The sequence below is a fragment of the Balaenoptera borealis genome (genome assembly GCF_965194805.1).
Source record: "Balaenoptera borealis genome assembly, chromosome: 17".
Taxonomy (NCBI): domain Eukaryota; kingdom Metazoa; phylum Chordata; class Mammalia; order Artiodactyla; family Balaenopteridae; genus Balaenoptera; species Balaenoptera borealis.
The window spans coordinates 71,107,063-71,129,036 of record NC_138876.1 but is presented as its reverse complement, the minus strand read 5'-3'; the positions used below and the strand labels follow the sequence as shown (position 1 = coordinate 71,129,036).

The window sequence follows — 21,974 nt, the reverse complement described above, 5'->3', positions numbered from 1 at the left end:
GCCACAACTAGAGAAAGCCCTCGCACAGAAAAAGCGAAGACCCAACACAGCCAAAAATAAAATAAATAAATTAATTAATTAATTAAAGTTAATGGGTTAATAAAAAAAATAAAATAAAGTCTTAAAAAAAAAATTGTTAGACCAAAAAAAAAAAAAAAAAGAAGTATGAACTTTCAAAATAAGATACTCCATATTAAAGTAGTAGGTGTGGAGGCACATTTAGGAAAGCTAGGATTAAGGCACTGTGACTTAAGTATAACTGGAAGAACTGACATTTGGTTACAGTAGATTAATAACATCGTATTCAATTCAATTCCTTTGAAATAGTTGTACTTCATGTTACAACTCTTATTCCTCTCTGGCAGATCAGAACCACCAAAACAAGAGTGAGTTATGGATGCTCTTCAAGTGGCCCAGTGCGATATACTTTCTCACAGTCAATGCAGCAGTAGAGGGTAAGAACTTTAAAGCAGGATTCCCTTTATCTTCTAGCTGAAGAGTTTGGTCTCACTACATGGTATTTCAAATTTTTATACTTTTTCCAGCCTGGGCATAAAAGAATTGCATGTGTGTTTTAAGCTATCCAATATCTTTACATTTTAAGTATAGACTCCAAATATGCAAAAATAAGGGTTTTCAAGTTTTGTGAAACCACAGATTTTCTATGTTTAAAAAAAATGAACTTTTAATAATATATGGGTATGTTTATGGCAAAATATAAAGGCAAAAGCAAACTAGTTTAAAATGAATGAGACTGTTAGTACTATAGAAATTCAGAGAGGGGAAGGATGAGTGAACTCTGGAATGCTTTGTGGGCACTTAGGTAGTCTCTCTCCAGTTTTGCAGGTTATTAAGAATAGTCCCTTCCTCTCTGAAAAAAGCTACGGAGTGGTTCTAATGTATCTTACTGTGAATATTCCAAATAATCAGAGAAAAAAACAACTTCAAATGAATAAATACCATATAGTAAGTTCAAATAAACATTCATTTCAGTGATAAGTGAAAATCTAACGAGAATTTCCTCTTGGCACATTTTTGGCAGAGAGAACTGACAAAAATAGTCATACAAAATTAAAAAATTAAAATCAGAGATGTCTAAATAGTACCTTTCAGATTACAACCCTTAAATCAGTTTACCTTCTATCAATCCCCTACCTCAGAGATCTGTAAACCATAGCTCAGGAAACAAAGGTAGCAAAAAAGAGAATTTTGAATGGTAAGGCCAGGGATGCCCCAAGGAAAAGCTTTTAAAGCTTTTAAACAATCATTTCAATAGATAACAACTACTGAGCCTCACTATGTGCCAGGAGCACATAGACCCTGAAGATTCAAAAATAAAATGTAATTCTTAGGAGATGGAGACGAGTGTCAATAGACAATTACAATGCGATCAGGTAAGTTTAACAATGAGTATAGTACTTATTTCACTAATTATTTGAGGATTATATGAGAACACATGCAAAGACATACCACAGTGCCTAATATACATCATGCAGTCAATAGTTTTAATTTCTATATTAGATCACAAGGTTTTGTAATCATTTCCAGGCTGCTACTGTGATGCTTTCCCTTGGCTATCCCTGGAAAGAATCATAGTCCCACACGTTTATCACAGTATTATTTACAATGAAACACTGGAAACAATCTAAGCTTTCAACAAGAAAAGAAGGGTTAAGAAAATTACAGTCTATCTACCTGACAGAAGTAATATGCAGCTATTAATACTGATATAAATAAGTAACCTATGATGCCTCATTTATACAGTAAAATATGCATGATACAGGAAAACAGGAGGAAACAAATCTAAGTATTGTAATTACAATCATGTCAAAAAAATGCATGTATAAGACAAGTATTTAGCAATTATAGGTGATGTTCCCCATTTCTATAGTTTCTAGACTTTTTACATTAAAAAACTTTAAAATATATGTTGAAAAATCAATACAAATACTGTGTTGTGATTAAACAATCATTTAGGTTCTATATAACTTATATAGTTCTTTGAATTTTAAGAATCAAGGTGTATTAAAATTTCTATATTATACATCAACAATTCTATTGCACATATACACCAAAAGACATGTATAATATTTATAGCTACATTCTTTCTTACATCAAAAAACTGGAAACTACCTAAAGTGCATCAGAACAATGGATGAATTAATTTAAAAATACCTTTCCAAACATAAAGAATAGGAATATTAAAAGCCTATTTGTTATATTGGGCAATATGTCTGTTCAAATGTAGATATAACCATCTATCTGTTAGGGTGGATTTGAACAAAATAAGAGAATTATGTTCTTTTCCAATTTTTGGAGGGTATGGGTGTATGTCTGGGGGTGAGGAGGGCTTGTTACACTTGGTTCTTTGACCACGGGATGATGATAACGATTTGCCACATGAATCTGTCCTAAAAATAAAGGTAACATTTTACCACAAATATTGGACGAAATTATATTTTGAAAGGTAAAATGATTTTCTGATGGTGACCCATTTCAAATGGCTGTGTTATGGTCAAAAATTTTTAAATAATTCTGCAAATAACAGCTGGGATTCTAATAATAATAATAATAACAAACATTAGCTAAGTATTTATTAGGTACCAGGCCCTTTGCTAACTGCTTTATGTGCACAATCTCATTTGATCCTAATAATAACCCCGAGATTATCATACCCACTTTACAAATAGAGAAACTGAGACTTAGAAGTCACACAGGAATAAGTAGTAGAACCAAAATTTAGTATCAGATGTTCCTACTCCAGAGCTCTAAACTCCCTCCTAATAAGAATAAATACCACAGGTAACATTTAAAAAATATAATGGCTCTATTGACATATAATTCACACACAACTCACCCATTTTTAAGTGTACAGTTGAATGTTTTTTAGGATATTCAGAGTTGTGTAGCCATCACCAAAATCACTTTTAGAACATTTTCCCAGAAAGAAACCCTGAACCCATTAGCAGTCACTCCCATTTCCTCTCCCACCCCATTCCCAGCCCTAGGCAACCACTGATTTACTCTGTCTCTCTAGGTGTGCCTATTCTGTCATTTATATGACTTTTCATATAAGTAAAATAATACAATATATGGTCTTTTGTTTCTGGCTTGTTTCATTTAGCATAAGATTTTCAAGGTTCATCAATGTGGTCTGTATCAGTACTGCATTCCTTTCTATTGCCAAGTAATATTTCATTGTATGGATATATCACATCTTACTTATCCAATGTTTAAGTTGATAGACATTTGCATTGTTTCCAGTTCTGACTACTATGAATAATGCTTTTATGAACATCTGTGTACAAGTTTTGTGTGGACATGTTTTCATTTCTCTCGGGTATACACCTAAGAGTGAATTGCTGGGTTATATAGTAGCTCCATCTTAAATCTTCTGAGCAACTGTGACTTTTTTCCCAAGCGGCTGCACTATTTTACATTCCCACCAGGATCTCCTTGCCCACCATTCTTAATATCTGTCTTTTTGATTACAGCCTTGCTAGTGAGTATGAAGTACTATCTCACTGTGGTTCTGATTTGCATTTCCCTATGGTTAATGATGTTGAGCATCAGTTCATGTGCTTATTGGCCATTTATATATTTTCTCTGGATCCTTTGCCCATTTTTAACTGGGTTGTTTGTCTTTTTACTGCTGAGTTCTTTATATCCTAGATGCAAATCTATTATCTGATATATAATATGCCAAATTTTCTCACTCTGTGAGTTGTTATTTCACTTTCTTGTTGGTGTCCTTGCAGCACAAAAATTTGTTTTTATTTAGCTACTTTTTTGTTGCTTGTACTTTTGGTGTCATATCTAAGAAGATTTTGCCTAATGCAAAGTCAAGAAGTTTTATGCCTATGTTTTCTTCTAAGAGCTTTCTAGTTTTAGCTCTCATACTCCAGTTTTTTTACACATTTTGAGTTAATTTTGTATTTGGTGTGAGGAAGAGGTCAAACTTCATTCTTTTGCATGTGGATATCCAGTTGTCCCAGCTCTGTTCATTGATAAAACTATTCTTTCCCGCATTAAATTGTCTTAGCATCACAGCTAACATTTAAAAAATAATTTCAAACCAAAACCAAAAAACTATTTAGAAAATAATCAAGAGCGTCATCCCCACACCACCCACCACAACCCTCCCACACACAAAAACAACTGAGGGAAGTTATTTTCAGTCCTATGAAAGACAGTGCATACTTACCCCAATTACTGGGAGCCCTACATTCAATCATAATTAAATAATAACTTTTTAAAAACCACTAGCTAGGGCTTCTCTGGTGGTGCAGTGGTTGAGAATCCGCCTGCCAATGCAGGGGAAACGGGTTCGAGCCCTGGTCCAGGAAGATCCCACATGCCACGGAGCAACTAAGCCTGTGTGCCACAACTACTGAGCCTGCGCCCTAGAGCCTGTGAGCCACAACTACTGAGCCCGCGTGCCGCAACTACTGAAGCCCCCGCGCCTAGAGCCCGTGCTCTGCAACGAGAAGCCACCGCAATGAGAAGCCTGCGCACCGCGACGAAGAGTAGCCGCCGCTCGCCGCAACTAGAGAAAGCCCGCGCGCAGCAACAAAGACCCAACGCAGCCAAAACTTAATTAATTAATTAATTTAAAAAACACATTAACTGGTATTGATATATTTCAGAAGGTAGAATGAAGTGAAAGATGGAAAGTTAAAAAGAAAGGGATGCAAAAAAAGGCAGGGGGATGCTCAGAGAGAAATTTATAGCTTTAAATGCTTATATTAGAAAACAAAAATTTATAATCAATAATCTAAGCTTCTACTTAAAGAAACTAGGAAGTGCAAATTAAATCCAAAGGAAGCATAAGGAAGGAAAAGGTAAAGATAATAGCAGAAGACAAAAAAAATGAAATGAGGAAAACAATGGAGAAAACCTATGAAACCAAAGCTATTTCTTTGAAAAGATCAATAAAACTGATAAACCATTAGCTGGACTAGTCAGCAAAACAAGAAAGGCACAAATTGCCAACATCAGAAATGACAGAGCTATAGACCTTGAAGACATTAAAAGGACAGTAAGGGGATATTATAAACAACTTTATGCCAATAAAATTGATAACTTAGATGAAATGGACAGATTTCTTAAAAGGCAAAACTAACAAAGCTTATTCAAGAAGAAAGGAATAACCTTAAGAGCAGTCTATTAAAGAAATTAAATTCATAGTTAAAAACCATCCAATAAAGAAAACTCTAAGCACAGATGGCTTCACTGGTGAATTCTACCATTTAAGAAAGAAATAATATCAAAGCTATTACAAAATCTACCAGAAAACAGAAAAGGAGTGAACACTTCCCAACTCTATTTTCTGAAGCCAACTTTACCCTGATTAAACAGTCATTACAAGAAAACTACATATCATTATGCCTCATGAATACGGTCACAAAAACATTCAACAAAATATTAGCAAAGGGACTTCCCTGGTGGCACAGTGGTTAAGAATCTGCCTCTCAAGGCAGGGGACGTGGGTTTGATCCCTGGTCAGGGAACTAGATCCCACATGCATGGCACAACTAAGAGTTCACATGCCACAACTAAGGAGCCCGTGAGCCGCAACTAAGGAGCCCACCGGCCACAACTAAAGGAGCCAGCAAGCCACAACTAAGGAGCCCGGGAGCCGCAACTAAGGAGCCCACCTGTCGCAACTAAGACCTGGCACAGCCAAAAATAAATAAATAAAATAAACAAAAAATTTTTTTAAATGGATTATAAAAAAGAAAAAAAAAGAATCCAGCATGTGACATTGGTTCAACAGTCAAAAATCGATCAATGTAATTCACACTATCAACAAACTAAAAAGAAAGCCCTTATAAGATCATTTCAATAGATGTGGGAAAAGAGCACCTGATAATATTCAACATCCATTCACAATACTATAAAACCATCAATAAACTAGGAATAGAAGGGAATGTCCTCAAACTGACAAAGGGCATTTCTGAAAAACCTACAGGTTTGAATGCTTTCCCCCTTAGACCAGGAACAAGGCAAGGATATCCACTCTCACCACTCTATTCAACACTGAATTTATAGCCAGTGCAAAAAAGCAAGAGAAAGAAATAAAAGGCATATAAATTGAAAAGGAAGAAATAAAACAGTCTCTTATTTGCAAAAGACATAATGACCTACATAGACAATCCCAAAGAACCTGCTAAAAGCTACTAGACCTAACATGTGAGTTTACCAAGGTCACAGGGTACAAGGTTAATGCATAAAAACCAATCTTATTTCTATACACTAGCAATGAACAACAGGAAACTGGAATTTTTTAAAAAGCATCTTTTACTTATAGCATCCCCAAAACATAAAATATTTAGGTACAAAATCTAACAATGGATGTGCAAGAATTATATGCTAAAAATGACAAAATTTTGATGAGACAAATTAAAGAAGACTTTTTTGTAGGAATTGGCAAACTGATTCTAAAATTTATATGGATAAGCAAAGCACCTAGAATGCTCAAAACAATTTTGAAAAAGGTTAAAGATGGAGGACTCATACTAACTAAATTTCAAGAATTACTATAAAAATATAGTAATCAAGACTGTGGTATTGGTGGAAGTAGAGACATATAGATCAACAAAATAGAAAAGAGATTCTAGAAACAGGCCCACATGAATAGGGTCAACTGGTTGTTTTAAAAGTAACTTTACAGATGTATATTCTGCATATAATTCACCTTTTTCAAGTGTATAATTCATGGTCAACTGATTTTCGATAAAGGTACCAAAGTAATTCAATGGATAAAGTATACCTTTTCCAACAAATGGTTCTGGAGCAATTGGCCATCCACACACAAAAAAATGAACCTTGCCTCATAACTTACAACATATTAAAAAAACCTCAAAATGGATCATACACCTAAATATAAAACCTAAAACTATAAAACTCATAGAAGAAAACAAAGAAGAAAATTTTTGTGACCTTGGATTAGGCAAAGATTTCTTGGATAGGACACAAAAAGTATGAATCACTAAAGAAATGATTGTTACATTGGTTATCAAAATTAGAAACCTCTGATCTTCAAAAGATGCTTGGAGAATGAAAAGACAAGTAACAAACTGGGAGAAAATATATGCAAAACACTTATCTGATAAATGATGTGTGCCCAGAATATCTAAAGAACTCTCAAAACTCAGTTAAAAGAAAATTCAAACCAATTTTAAAATGAGCCAAATAATAATAAGATAGCAAATAAGCACATGAAAAGATGCTCAATATCAGTTATTCGAGAAATGCAAATTAAAACCATTATGAGTAGTAATATAAATCTACTAGAATGGTTTAAAAAACAAAAACCAATACTACCAAGTGCTGGAGGAATACAAAATGGTCCAGCCAATCTGGAAAATGGTCTGGAAGTTTCTTATAAAGATGAGCATATACTTACCGCATTACTCAGCAATCCCACTCCTAGGTATTTACCAAAGAAAAGTGAAAACATACGTCCACACAAAGACGTGTACACAAATGTTTACAGTGGCTTTATTCATAGTAGCCAAAAACTAAAAACAAGCTAAATGTCCTTCAATTGGTTATGGAATTTTTTAAATGTGATACATACATACAATGGAATAATACTCAGCAATAAAAAACAAATAAACTACATGCAACCAGATGGATGAATCTCAAAAGCACTAGGCTAAAGACTGAAATTGACAAAATTTTTCTGTAAAGGGGCAACCTGGTAAATATTTTAGGTTTTGCAGACCATATAGTCTCTGTCACGACTATTCAACTCTGCCATTGCACTGCGAAAGCAGCCACAGACAATAGGTAAACATGAGTGTGGCTGTGTTCTGATAAAACTTTATATACAACAGGCAGTGGGACTGGTATGGCTCACATGGAGGAGTTTGCCAACCCCTGTGCTCAATCAAAGAAGCCGGACACAAAAGGTTAAACTATATGGTCCCATTTATATGGTGATATGAAAAAGGAAAACATACAGAGACAGAAATCAAATCAGTGGTTGCCAGGGCCTAGGGGGAGAGGTAAGGGATTAATTAGAAAGGGGCACAAGGTGACTTTTTGGAATGGTGGAAATATTCTATATCTTGATTGTGGTAATGGTTACGTGACTGTATATGTTTGTCAAAATTCACATGCCTGTATTCCTAAAAAGGGTGAATTTTACTGTATGCAAATTATGTTTCAATAATCCTATCTTAGGAAGGAAGGGAGGGAGGGAGGGAGAGAGGAAGGAAGGAAGGAAGCAAGGCTACTGGCCAGCTGGCTGTTCTTTGGTCCCCAATTCAATAAATCAAAAGAAAAAACATTTTTTGAGACAATCAAAAATCAAAGAAATTTAAACACTGACTGGATAGTTGGTGATATCTTAAAAATTGCTGTTCATATTTTTTAGATGTGATAATGGTATTATGGTTATTTTTTAAAAAGAAAGAAAACAGTGCTTACTTTTAGAAATACATACTGAAGTTCTTACAGATGAAATTATGTCTGAGATTTATTTTAAAACAGTCCATTTGAGATGGGGTAGGTAGAAATGTACTGATAATTATTGAATCTGGGTGGTAGGTAAATAGGGATTCATTACATTATTCTTGCTACTTTTATGTGTTTTAACATTTCTACAATAGCCAAGTTGGGTTTTGTTTTTTTAAGAAGGAAAAAGAAGTGCATGAGAAAGAAAACAAACAAACAAACATAAAATAGAGATTATGTACTTAATGTCTACAGAGGTCAGGTAGGTAAGAAAGTGAGATAAGCCAGAGTGATAAAGTCTGGGGCCAAAAGTACTCACATCAAATTTTTGATAAAACATATGGGGTCCAAACATACATACTGGCAACCTCTCTCTTGAAACTGTGAAGATACAGTTATACACATGCACATACCTTTATAAATAATGTATACCCAATGTGAAAAGAGGTTAAATGTAAAGTGAGCTGTTTCCTACAATCCAGAAAATACTGAGGTATATAGTAATCATAGTCAAAACACAACAACAAAAAAACACTGTATTATCTGGTTCTGGGACAGTCACTAGCATTATAAACAAATCGGCTTCTAATTTCACAATTTGTCTTTAGTTGTTAAGGATCATATACATAATTTAAATGAGAAAACAGGAGAAAGAAAGTGATAGGAGATTTTTAGTAATATTATAGCAGAAAACATAGCTGACCATATCAGGATAATAATCCATTTTATTAACTAGGCAGTCTGATAAAGAAAAATATGTACCTAATATTAACACTGGAAATAGTTTCGGAAGAATATTATCTGAACTTTCTTAATCTTAGAACAGCTTGAGTGGAGATATTATCTAAGAATAAAATCAGAAAGCAACTATACCCATGGTTTTCTTCATAATATTGTAGAATACGCCACCCTGCTGGAACATGTGAGGAAGCCCCTTTGCATAAGACCATACATCTTCTCCTGTAAAATAAAGATACAGTATTAGCAACTAACAAGAGAGTTCAACCCAGGCTTGCTTTAATATGGATTAGCCTTGAACAGAGATTGCAAGGCAGATCTCCTAAGTGAGTGATGCAGTCTGGTGTAATACAACATATAGGAAGCGATATGGAACGAGGGACCATGACTAGAAAATGCATGGCCAATCTAACAATGGAAGCCATTGCCAAGTGCTGTCATGGAAGAGTAAAGGCCCAATGTTTCAATATCAAATGGCATTTCAAGAGAAGCCAGAAATCCAGGTTTTTAATGTTTAATTCTCCCCCCTTTTTTTTTTAATGTCTTCTATTTATGTATTTATTTATTTATTTTTGGCTGTGCTGGGTCTTCACTGCTGCGTGCGGGCTTTCTCTAGTTGCGGCGAGCGGGGGCTACTCTTCATTGCAGTGCGTGGGCTTCTCACTGCAGTGGCTTCTCTTGTTGCGGAGCACAGGCTCTAGGCGCGTGGGCTTCAGTAGTTGTGGCACGTGGGCTCAGTAGTTGTAGCTCACGGACTCTAGAGCGCAGGCTCAGTAGTTGTGGTGCACGGGCTTAGTTGCTCCACGGCATGTGGGATCTAACCCGTGTGCCTTGCATTGGCGGGAAGATTCTTAACCACTGCACCACCAGGGAAGTCCCCCCATTTTTAAATGTAGGAACTAATTCAAAAATGTCTTTAAAGCTGCATGAGTCAATACTGGGCATATTAAACAAAATACATATGAAGACTCAATCCAATTCAAAGTAAACTAGTATGCAACTGTGGACTAGAACAACAGAAAAAGTTATAGAAAGATACTATGTTTTTAAAGCAGAATATAAAAAATATATTCTATATTTAGATTAAAACTAATAAAAACAGATGGAAAGGGCTAGGGAGAAAAGTAAATAGGTAGACTGAAGATAAGTAATTAATGTATTTTGTTGTTGCAAAGTTGACTTTTTAAAACAGAAATTTAGGGGGGAAATGACCTATTGATGAGATTTAGAATAAACATTAGAAGTCCACAAAATAGCTATAAGCAACCCACTATTTCACAAAAACATATTTTTCAAGAACATCCTTTGACAGTGCCTATTACCAATAAGAAGTTTCAAATAAAAAGTTAAGAATGATAACCACTGTTCAAGAAGTTAATAAAGAATGGAAGTAACATAAAAGTTACTTTTGGTTTGTGGAATATGGTTATTTTTGTTTCCTTATACTTTCATTATTTTCTAATCTGATAATGTATATATACTGCTTTTACAGTCAGGACTTTTTAAAGTGCATTTTAACAAAGAAAGGTTAACTTTTATCTTTCTTACTAGAGGACTACACTATTGGATCTGAGCTTTGAATGGAGGTTATTGATGAAGTGAATTAATCACTACGTACCTACACTCTCTCAGAGCTCTAACCCCTTCCCACACTGATAAACAGAAATGTGAATCTACATGGCAGTTGGCTGAAGTTGCTCAGTATATCAGTTTAAAGTATACAAATTTAAAAAGCCTTGGCACTTAACGTTTCAGTTAACTAGAACATTTACTTACATGAACACTTCATTCACTAATAATACAGCACTACTAGAATTGCCAATATTTAAGGGTGAATACAGAAATTTAAAATTTTGAATATTAATAAGAACTCCTGAACAAAGAACGTTAATAACTTCTGACAGAAGTTCTGACTGCTGAATTTATCATTAAACTTTATTTGGATAAATTACTTCTATGGTGGTAATCTTTCATTTATTTATTATTATCTTAAATGTACTTAGTATTTTATAAAACACTCTAGGATATCATTTATCAAATACTCTAGAATATCAAAACATATCAAAAACTTAGATGGTAGCACTTAATTTTTTGGGTCAAAATCCAAACGGGTGCCAAAATGGTAAACTCCTCAGAACTGACCACCTAAATACTAGTAAGAAAAATGACGTTTCTTAATATTGATACTTTACAAACTCGACTATTCCTTACTTAAGCAGGCAAAACTCTAAAAAGTAAGAACTCTATTGAACTGTTTATCAACCTTGTGTTTTCATTATCTACCTAAAAATTATTTTTAGCCATTATTTTCCTAATCTGCCTCGACCATGGTATTTGCATACTACAGAATACTGTTTATCTGTTTACGTACTATATGTATATCTGTACTTTTCTCATTAAATAGAGTAAGATTTATTTTACCGTCCCCCAAGAACCAATTTTCACCCCCTTCAGACCTATATGGCCCCAGTGAGCATGGATACTCTATTGCTTTAAGGGAAGGATAGCTACCACCTAAATCTCTATTGTCTACCCAGCTCTGAGCAGGCACTTCACATAATTTTGTTTTCTCCTCCTAAGTGAGCCCTATTTTACAGAAAAGGAAACAAGCTCAGAGAGTTTAAATAGTTCTCGCAAGATCAAATAGCTAGTAAGCGGCAAAGCCTGAATCTGAATCCTGTGTATTGTTCCACGGCTTATACCTTTTCCACTGATACTAAACCTCTACTAAAGGTCAAATCATGTTACAACAAATTTGGCAGAACTATCCGTATGGATATAAGAAGAGATATATCCGTATGGATATATCTCTTCTTATAGAAATCCATGGCATCAACAACTGGTTGAAAGAAAAACTAGGCAAATTATTTCCTTTGGTATATACACACTTCCACTGAAGTCATGTTTGTTGGAAACAGAACCAAGAACAGGGATCAGAGATCAGGAAGCAAGGATTGTGACACTGCACAAGTCCCCCATCAGTCACAGATGGCTCTCTGCTACATTTCTCTCCATTCTTTCTACAACTGACCTGGTTCAGGCCCATCTCCTGCCTGAAGCACTGCCACCGCCTCAAAATTGGTTTTCGGGCTTCCCTGGTGGCACAGTGGTTGAGAGTCTGCCTGCCGGTGCAGGGGATACGGGTTCGAGCCCTGGTCCGGGAAGATCCCACATGCCACGGAGCAAATGGGCCCGTGAGCCACAATTACTGAGCCTGTGCGTCTGGAACCTGTGCTCCGCAACAAGAGAGGGCGCGATGGTGAGAGGCCCGTGCACCGCGATGAAGAGTGGCCCCCACTTGCCGCAACTGGAGAAAGCCCTTGCACAGAAACTAAGACCCAACACAGCCATAAATAAATAAATAAAATTAAAAATTAAAAAAAAAAAAATTGGTTTTCTCTCTAATCTTACTCTCCTCAAATCTCTCCTCCATACAGCCTTCAGAGTTAAACCTTTAATGGTTCCACCAAACCATATGGTAAGTCCAAGCTCCTTTCTCACGGCATAAAAGGAAGCCTAAGATTCCTTACCCTTGCTCCTATCTCACAGCTCTCTCATCATATCCTAACTTGATTTCTACAAAGCAACACCACCAAATTGCTCCGGTTCCCCAAAGACCAGTAATAGCTATGTATTCTTTAAAACTCAATTTAGGTGTCACTTCCTCTAGGATTCTTCTTCAGTGGTGGTTAGGTAGGTACCTTCCTTGATGCTCCCATGCATATGAACACCACAGCCCTGATCACACTGCAGGTTAACTCAGTTTACTTTTCTGTTTCCCCTTCTAGACCAGAAGCTTTTCAGAGTCAGGAAAAGGTCAGTGGCCTATTTCACTTTCTATTCCCGGGCCTGGCACAATGCTGGAGAGATAGTAGCATTCAGAATTCGTGAAATGAATACTAGCATAAATGAGGTTTTTTCTTTTAATAATGCCTGAGAGATGTCCATGAAAAACTTAATTGAAGCAGCACAACGACAACTGCTCTTTAATGTTATATGGATAAAATGTTAACTAATGGTACCGTCTGTACCTCTTCATGAAACTAATAAAACAAAATCATAGCAAAAACAAAGGTAAAGACTTTTAGGTACAAACTTGCAGTTATAAAATAAATAAGTGACAGGGATGTAACGTACAACATGGTGACCATAGTTAATAATACCATATTTGAAAACTGCTTAAAAAAGGGGGAGGGGGAATTACTCTTCTACCATTTCATTGGAAAGCAAATTCTTAGAGAACAGGACTAGTCTGGTAAAGCATCTAACAAATACTATACTAATTCATATTTTTCTGTTAGTCTCCAATTAATTTTGCTTTATAATTCAACTGTTTCTTCATAGTACAACAGTAAAATACTTATATTGAACATACTGTGTATGTGTATAAATGTAGAAAAAAGTCTATACCACCACCATAGATAACCTCTGTTCATACCTCGTCTTCCTCGAATCCTTCCTAATAGTCTTCAGTTCTCTCACCTGAACAGTAGTTATTATATATGGCAGTGATTATTACAGATGTTTTTTCTTTTGGTTACCTAATTTTTTTCCTCTTTAATAAGAGGTAATTTTTAAAAAGTTATGTTAAAATTAAACATTTTAAAAATATCATTGTTTCTCTAATTTTTACTACTAATAACAAAATCATGGGTTAAAAGTGAGTTCAAAAGGTCATCGTTCCAATTTTCTAACTTTAGATATTTAAAAAAGCAATTTGAAGTTTCAACAAGTGAGTAAATTTTAAAATCTAACATCTATATGAAATATATTATTAAAAAAACAAAACAAATAAAAAATATATGAAATATATTAAGTTCCCCCCCAAAATACCTAAGTTAATTCTGAACTCAAGTTCCTATTACCATAAAATAAACTGACCAAAATGTAAATTTAAAGTAGGAACATGGGGCTGTTTCTACTAGAAGAATCCTAAAGGTATTCATTAGCTGAGAAAAATTGTTGCCATCTCTCCACCCTTCCTGCAGATCCTCCCATCTAAAAATGTATCTACCTTATCAATAGTCCAAACCATTTCTAAGAAAGGCATGCTTGTTTCTCTCCTTATACTCAGTCCCTTAAGTGTCTTTTAGTGTCATCATCAGCATTGAAAGATATATTTATCTCACACACACACACACACACACACACACACACACAGTCTGATTCTCTCTGGGGAGTGCAAATGTTAAAGAGAACTACTATATTCTACTTTATACATACTTGAGATCTTTGAATTTTTAAAAATAATATTATCTTATAATTGAAAAAAATGTGAAGGAAAAAAGAAATAGAATCGATGTTTAACTTAATCTTCAAAGTATGATATTATAAAATCACCATTTATGACAGACATATTTACCTTAAGATACATCTATACGCATTCTTTTTATTCAACTTTACGACAGCTCCCCCATTAGAAATATGCTGTCTACAAATCAACTGGAAGGGTTACGAGAGAGTATGTTAAGAATAACAGATGCATTAAGTCCTATCTAGATTTGAAACTGTCCTTCACCCAATACTTGAAGAAAAAATTCAAGATGCAATAGTGATATTCAGACCCCATGTCATCTTAAAAATAAGTGTTTGAATACCACGTGTGATTTTGGAAAAACCCAAGGCAGTTACAACATCAAGAAGTACTATGAAATTATAAAATATTGTGTAATTTAAAAATGTATACTAAAAACTCATACAGTTCGAGGAAGACAGAAGGTATATAAAAATCACACAAGTTTCGCAACCCCTGAAAGGATGCTAACCTTTGTAATTAAAGTGGGGTAAATATCTCACAAATAGCCTAATTCCTTTACAGCAACTCTGACAAAGTATGTATAAAACTGACAAACCGTTTTTCATAAATCTGTCTTTATCTCTTGAAAGAGAAAATTAACTAAAAAGTTAGTGGAATACAATATTAATAAAAAAGAAATTAGCCTAGTATTTATGGTGGATGATGTACTACTATCTATCATATCTACCACAAAATAGAATCCACAAAAAACTGGTCTATAAGAAAATTTAATTATATATTTTGCAATGCTAGAGTTAGAGTCACTCACATACTGTATAAATAATGAAGATAACAGTCTGAAAAAATTGTTTAATAATGTCCAAGTGGTCTGGATAAAGCAGATTAAAATCTGTGAAATATTACAGGTAGAACACTGTTATTTCATTTTAAACTACCATTGTTAGATTCAAAGTGACTAGTTCCATGAACTGAGCAAAAGACTGATGTACTCACTTAGTCTCGTTGATACAAATAATAATAGATATAAATTCTATTTAATAAATATCCCACTTAGAAACAGTAGAAAGGCAACACACATGTCCCTGGCTATCAAGAAGTCAGCCTATTTAATGAAGACACACAATCCTATATCTATATATCTATATCTCCCCCATACTTTTATAGCTTTCATCAACAGTTCTCCAGCTTCCTTTTCTCTATGTACAAAAATTATAAATGAAAACTATAAAAGTATGGGATGCCCTCAGTTGAGACCCTGCAGGTAAGCTTATGGAGGGCAAGGACCATGTCTCATTCATCTTTGTACCTACAGCACAGTCTCTAGCTCACAGCAGATGTTCATTTTGCTGACATAATCTGCATTCATTCATTCAACAAGCATGTACTTGGCAGCTAATAAGTGCCAGGGCCTGTACTAGGTGATAAAGTATTAATCGGTGAATAAAACAGGCTACTGTCTCTGCCTCTGTGGAGTTTATAATGGGGGAGGTAAATAAGTAAGTAAACCAACAAACAAGATAATGAAAACTTGTAACAGGTGCTAAGAGGGAATTGAACAGGGTGCAGTAATAGAGTGGTTTAGCAAAGGTCTCTCAAACCTTTAGATAAGGTGGTCAGGAGACAACCTCTTTAAGAAAGTGGTATTAAAGCCTTAACCTAAGTGAGACGGAGGCAGCTATCTGAACAGCAGAAAGCTTGATGAGCTATTTTCTAAACCAACATACCAGCAGCTTAGCTCACATTTGGTAATTCACGAAGTTATTTCTGCACTTTGAAATTTGCAATTTTCTAAATAAACTGTCGTTATCCATCTTCCAGCCCTCTTCAATCTAAACATCAAGATTCCTCAGCACTCTTTACATAGCGTTGTGTGTACTTACTTAGCTAACCCCAAATTGACATTTTTACAAACCCATCACTTTTAATTAAGAACATCTTCCAGGGAATTCCCTGTCAGTCCAGTGGTTAGGACTCTGCACTTCCCCTGCAGGGGGCATGGGTTCAATCTCTGGTTGGGGAACTAGGATCCCACAAGCCAGAGGGCCAAAAAAAAAAAAAAAAAAAAAACTTTTACATAATTCAAATACAGTTATGAGAGAATCAGAGGTAGAAAACTAATGTTTATAGAGGGACTAATACAGGCCAGGCACTGTCTTAGTACTTTAAAGCAGAAAGTCGCTCAAGAACCACCACCATAAAATTAGCAAAACACTCTTTTTATGCTTAAATTTTGTGTCAGGAGTAGAAATGGGAGACTTAAAGAAATGTGTGGGTTTGTAGGGGCAGCAACATAAATGCTGGAGGTGAAGAGGGAAGAGATCATAACAAGAAGACGTTATCTTGGTCAACTCATGGCAGTCCACAGTCCAGTACTCAAGATATTCAGGTCCAGAAACCTCAATCCAACCTCAGAAAGTGACTAACTGTAAACAAGAATTATATTTTACTAATTTTCATTATGAAACATATTATGCTGGCCAGACTTTTAGACTGCTGATCATAATCTCACCTGTGCCAATTTATTAATCTACATGGAGAACACAGCCTTCCAAGTGAATATAATCCTCACCTGCACTCTCACCTGTATTATCAATACTTACATCAGGAAGCTAAATGAGTGATCAGACTAGATGCTTGGTGACTGTGGAATCAGTAAAGGGATTCAGATCTTTGAGCCAGGCCACGGTGAGGACTGATCAAATATTCCTGCCCCTCAACTGAGATTACCTTTCTAGTTACCAGAACTTTCACGAACCGCAGTTGATGTATCTTTTCCCCTTGTATAGCAGTGTATAAACATTGCCAAATTCTGCTTTTCAACTCTTTTTCAGTGTTCAGTGCTGACCATCCATTCCATTTCTGCTGACACAGCCTTTCTTTGGATATGTTAATGTCATCTATTTAATTCAATCAAAAAAAACATTTCAAAGTGCCCGCTCCCTGCTGGACACCATACCAGGTGCTGAACATACAAGGTTACATATGAGCCACATCCTCAAGAGTTCCTCTTCTATGGAGAAAGACCTCTTTTCCTGTTTTGACCTGGGAGATTGTTGGTTTTCTTAAAAGTGCCTTCAGCACATATCTAAGTTTATCCATTCTGTTATTAATGATGTTATTAAATTTTCAGAGTTCTGGGATTACTTTGCTGTTGCCCTATGTACCAACTACAAGGGGTATCCTGTGTATAGGAGGCAACTGGAGTACCACTGGGGAGTTAAGCAGCTTGCCTGAAATCACTAAATTAACAAGTAGTGGAGCTGGAATTCAAATTCTAGGTCTTTCTGACTCCAAAATTCACAATCTTTTCCTTTATTCCACGCAGTCTCTAAGGAACTAAAAACTCTTAAGAGATAGAAAAAATGCAAAGTGCCTAGCTAGTACATTCCTTGACGTAGCCCCCAATTCAATGACTATGTCTGCCAAAATAAAGTCAGCAATATTAAGTTATAAATTTGTATAGGGCTTTTAGATCCCCTATTAACTACTAGGCCCCCAAACTTAACAAGCCAGAAATAAATAATCTTCGTTTTGGAAGGTCAAGGCCCAATTCACTCTTAGAAAACACAATCAAAACCCAGATCACTTTTCCAGTTGAAAGCGCTCATCTCAGCAAAAATAAGGCCTCTCTAATATGTAATATATTTCAATTTTACTTCTATTTCAAGCCTTAATAAAGCATATTAACAGTAATTTAAAAACAAAGATCAGCCAATAAAAATAATGTAAAAAGTACACCATTTGATTATTTCCCAAATCATCTAAAGCTTTAAATCATATATTTGATTGATAATATATTTTCCTTTAATTTGTATTGAATTATTAAAAAGAAATGCTTCTTAAGCAACCCCATTAATATCTACCTCGGTTCCTTATGTTTCTCATCAGTTATAATAGTTCATTACAATTCATGGCAAAGAGTCACCGAGCAAGGAAATTACTTAAACACAAATCCTAATGTACAAATAAGAAAAATGTGATGAACTGGGAAAGGGAGAACAGGAAATGGATGCGAGAGACCATTAGGTGGGAGTACAGTGAGCATATAAACCCAGAAACTGCAATTCATCAAACAGGAAGTCCTGAAATCACATGACACGCAGGAAAATGAAATTTAAAAATAAATGAAAAGGGACAAGTTGGGCAGGCTCAATAGAGCCAAGGGGGAAAAAATGAAAAAGCCTTTAAATGGATCCATTACAAGCCTATTTTTAAAAAAACAATTACAAGAATACGTTATATTTAAATAATCCGATGACAATTAAGGGACTACTTTCACTTTCCTAGTTACATTTTCCTAATATTTACTCAATAGAAAATCACACTAACATCTATCCACTAACTGTCAAAAAACGAAAGAAAATAACTTTCTTCTAAAATATATTATCAGATAGTTTTTACGATGACCATTTTTTTCCATGAAGACATCAGAAAAACTCAGCATATTACATTCACAATTAAGAAATACTGTCTGAGTTAAATTGATCTTACCCATTAACGTTGCTAAAAGACACAAGGAGTACATTTCTTTGTCAGCTTGCTCCTGAAGTTCCTTAGATGACAGTTTACCAGTGACAGCACTCTCTTCTTGTTTCACAGTGTGGGCCGAGTGTGCTGCCGCAGACTGACCCCCTTCGGCTTTACTTTTTAGAATCTCTATTGTAATTCTGTCACCATGCTGTAAAGGAACTGGCTCCTTTTCCATTCCTGCCTGGGGTGGCATTAACTCTTTAGGAGGAAAGCCATATCGAATACATTGTAAATATGGAGGAATGTTGAATTCTCTGGCTATGCTTTCCTGAAGTTCAAAAAACGTTGTTGAAGACTTAAGTGTAACCATGGACTGTCGTCCATCATTAGTTGTTATTCGGATCTTCTTCTCCTTAGAAGTGGTTGGTGAATAGGGAGCCTTGGTAGGGGTGGCAGGTGCAGAGGAAGGACCATCACGAACAGTACTGGGAGAAACAGTCCTGGGCTGCCCCTTTTGTTCTTGTTTTAACTTCTCTGTTTTCCGTTTCTGCATTACAGAAGCCTGTTCCGTAATATTCTGTTGAATAGTTCTTTCAGTCTTACTCATGTTTAACTCCTCCTTGTGCAAAGTTTTTGTTTTCTGTCCAGTAAGAATAATTTTAGTTGGGAGCTGGGACTCTGACTCTTGTCCTTGTACGTCTCCAACTCTTTGGGCATGAGCACCATCTATATTTACAGGAGTATAATCATCAGGATTCTTTTTGGCAGTCTGATGCAATATAGTGTGGACAACTTTCTGAACTAGGATTTCACTCCCAAATTCACCTGGAAAGTGCTTGGTAACAAGTTTCATGGCAACATCGTAAACATTACTATTCAAAGACGCATCACTTTCATACTGGAACCAATATACTGTTTCTCTGACCACTCTTCCACCCCATTCCAAAGTAATAGGAAAAGCTTCTGGTAGATTGTCATACTCTTTACCCTCCCAAAAATGTTTGAATCCACAACCACATTTGCCACCAGTGGACCTAGCATTAGTTCTGTCCCCATCCAAATACACAATAGACCCATCTCCTCTGACTCTTCGCACAGATGTGCCATGGCACCAATTACAAGCTGTCAGGTTACTCAATCCGTAGTCTGGTACCAGAACATCTTTCACTGAATCATATGAGCAAACCAAATTGTTCAAGGGAAAGCTATAATTTTTGTCAGGCCTCAGCTGTCCATGAGTACTTTTCGCCAGGTTATACAGTTTCCCTCCTGGAGCCAACCACTCTGGAGGAACATGAAGTTCAGAAAGGGCACCACAGAGCAAACATTTGTGAAGGCGATTATCCATTACTGCTTTTTTAGCAGCTGCTGTGACTTCCTCAGGCTGAACTCCTATCACCCCTGTCCTCCTGTAGAAATACTGATGGACGTCAGCCACCAAACTAGGATGGATACCGTGTATGTCCATAAAGACTTCTTCCATAGCAGCAACAAGCCTAAGTAAGTATTTATCCTGCAAACTTCTGTCTCCTCCAATAACACAACCACCGTCCTCCTCAAGTTTGATGTACTTCTTAATAAGGTCCTGAGGCACACCCCATGCTTTAGGAAGCAAATTCATAGGCAGTTTGGGCAAAGCAGCCCCTTTTATGCCTACCAAGGGGATATAATGGTTTCTACCAGAGCTACTCCAGGCAATACAGATGGGTTTGTTCAAATGACCATCTCTCCCAGTGCACTTCTCTGCAGGGATGAGCCCTGGCAGAAAGGTGGCTGAATAATCACCAGAGCTTCGCATGCCACTGAGTGAATCTAACAGAATAATAGGGCGATGCAGCACGTTGGCAAGGCCAAATATGTGGATGTTCCTCAGGCCCAAGGGAACACCCTCGGGTGGTACAAACAGAGGGTCACACTCGTTGATAATGTCCTCCCACTCAGCAGCATCAATGAAGTCATGGAACAGGGCTTGATATCGGGCCAGGTGCTGCTGAAAGTGCTGTTTAAGATTCTCTCTCAAGGCATGCCAGAAGAGCTCCCGGCCTACTAGAGCCCGGGACACAGCATGCACCAGGCAGTGTCCATCCCCGTCCACATGCACTGGAATGAGGCATTCCTGACTTTTATTGGCCCGCTTGATGTCCTCAAGCGTGTCATGCAAATACAGGAGGCTTCCGGAGCGGTCCTTGCCATAGCCCACCGTGTTCACATGCTCTGGTTCGATGAGGAAGGCGCGGTCCCCCAGTAAAGCGCAATCGAACAGTTCGCCCTGGTTCATGTCCCGGAGAAGCTTAGCCCGGCCTGTCTGCTTGTCCATTCCGTAGCGAGCTAAGATGGGCGACAGCAACTTGCAGTGGTAGTTGGAAAGGCCCATCACCTTTACCAATTCCGTGTTCTTCTTGGGTGCCCCTGTCACCCCGAGCAGCGCGTTCCGAAGCAGGTTGTGCAGCACTACGTCCGGGTCGGTCACCTCCTCCACCCCCAGCAGCTGTTGCTGCTCGTGCCGCTGTCCGCACTCGGTACACTCGATGCTGACAGAACCGGAGGCCGGGAAGAACAGACGCGCCTGGCACTTCGGATCCGGGCAGCTCCCGGAGAGGATTCTCCGGTCTCTCCGCTTCGAGAGCACCCCCGGAGCAGCCGCCGCCGCCGCCGCCAGGGACGGCGGAGTCTGCGGAGCCTCTGGGGGAGGAGGCGGCGGCGGCAGCGGAGGCGGCGGCGGCGGCTGAGACATAGCTCTCGGCTCTCGAGTCTCGCTCCGCGTCCCAAGCGACCCTCAAAGGCTCATAGCCAGACCCGCGCCGGCCCGACTCGGTCTAGTCCAGGCCCAGGGCGAATCACTTTCCTTTCCCTACCAGCTCCTCCTCCTCCTAAGCGAAGGCGGAAGCGCCGGACGTTGTTTCTCTTCTTACTTCTCCACTGCCGTGGCCGTTGCCCCGAACGTAACGGCCACCACCCTAGCCCGCACTCACACTCACTCGCTCTCGCTCTCTCTCCCTCAGACACACAGACATACACGCCCTCACTGAGACTGCGCAGGCGCACC

At 37.2% G+C, this 21,974-nt stretch overlaps 1 protein-coding gene and 1 long non-coding RNA gene across 2 annotated transcripts in view; one reads left to right on the top strand and one right to left on the bottom strand.

The window, feature by feature from the left end:
* Window positions 1-5,717, top strand: part of LOC309614863 — a 22,493-nt gene extending 16,776 nt beyond the window's left edge. Inside the window, exon 2 of the long non-coding RNA XR_014236440.1 lies at window positions 366-5,717. This is a non-coding gene — a long non-coding RNA (uncharacterized lncRNA). The remainder of the gene's footprint in view (window positions 1-365) is intronic.
* Window positions 1-21,974, bottom strand: part of VCPIP1 (valosin containing protein interacting protein 1) — a 27,981-nt gene extending 6,007 nt beyond the window's left edge. The window contains exons 1-2 of the mRNA XM_082363396.1: window positions 18,950-21,974; window positions 9,337-9,423 (exon numbers count right to left, since the gene is read on the bottom strand). Of these exons, the coding sequence (XP_082219522.1) occupies window positions 9,337-9,423; window positions 18,950-21,662 (2,800 nt within the window). The 5' untranslated portion in view covers window positions 21,663-21,974. The remainder of the gene's footprint in view (window positions 1-9,336; window positions 9,424-18,949) is intronic.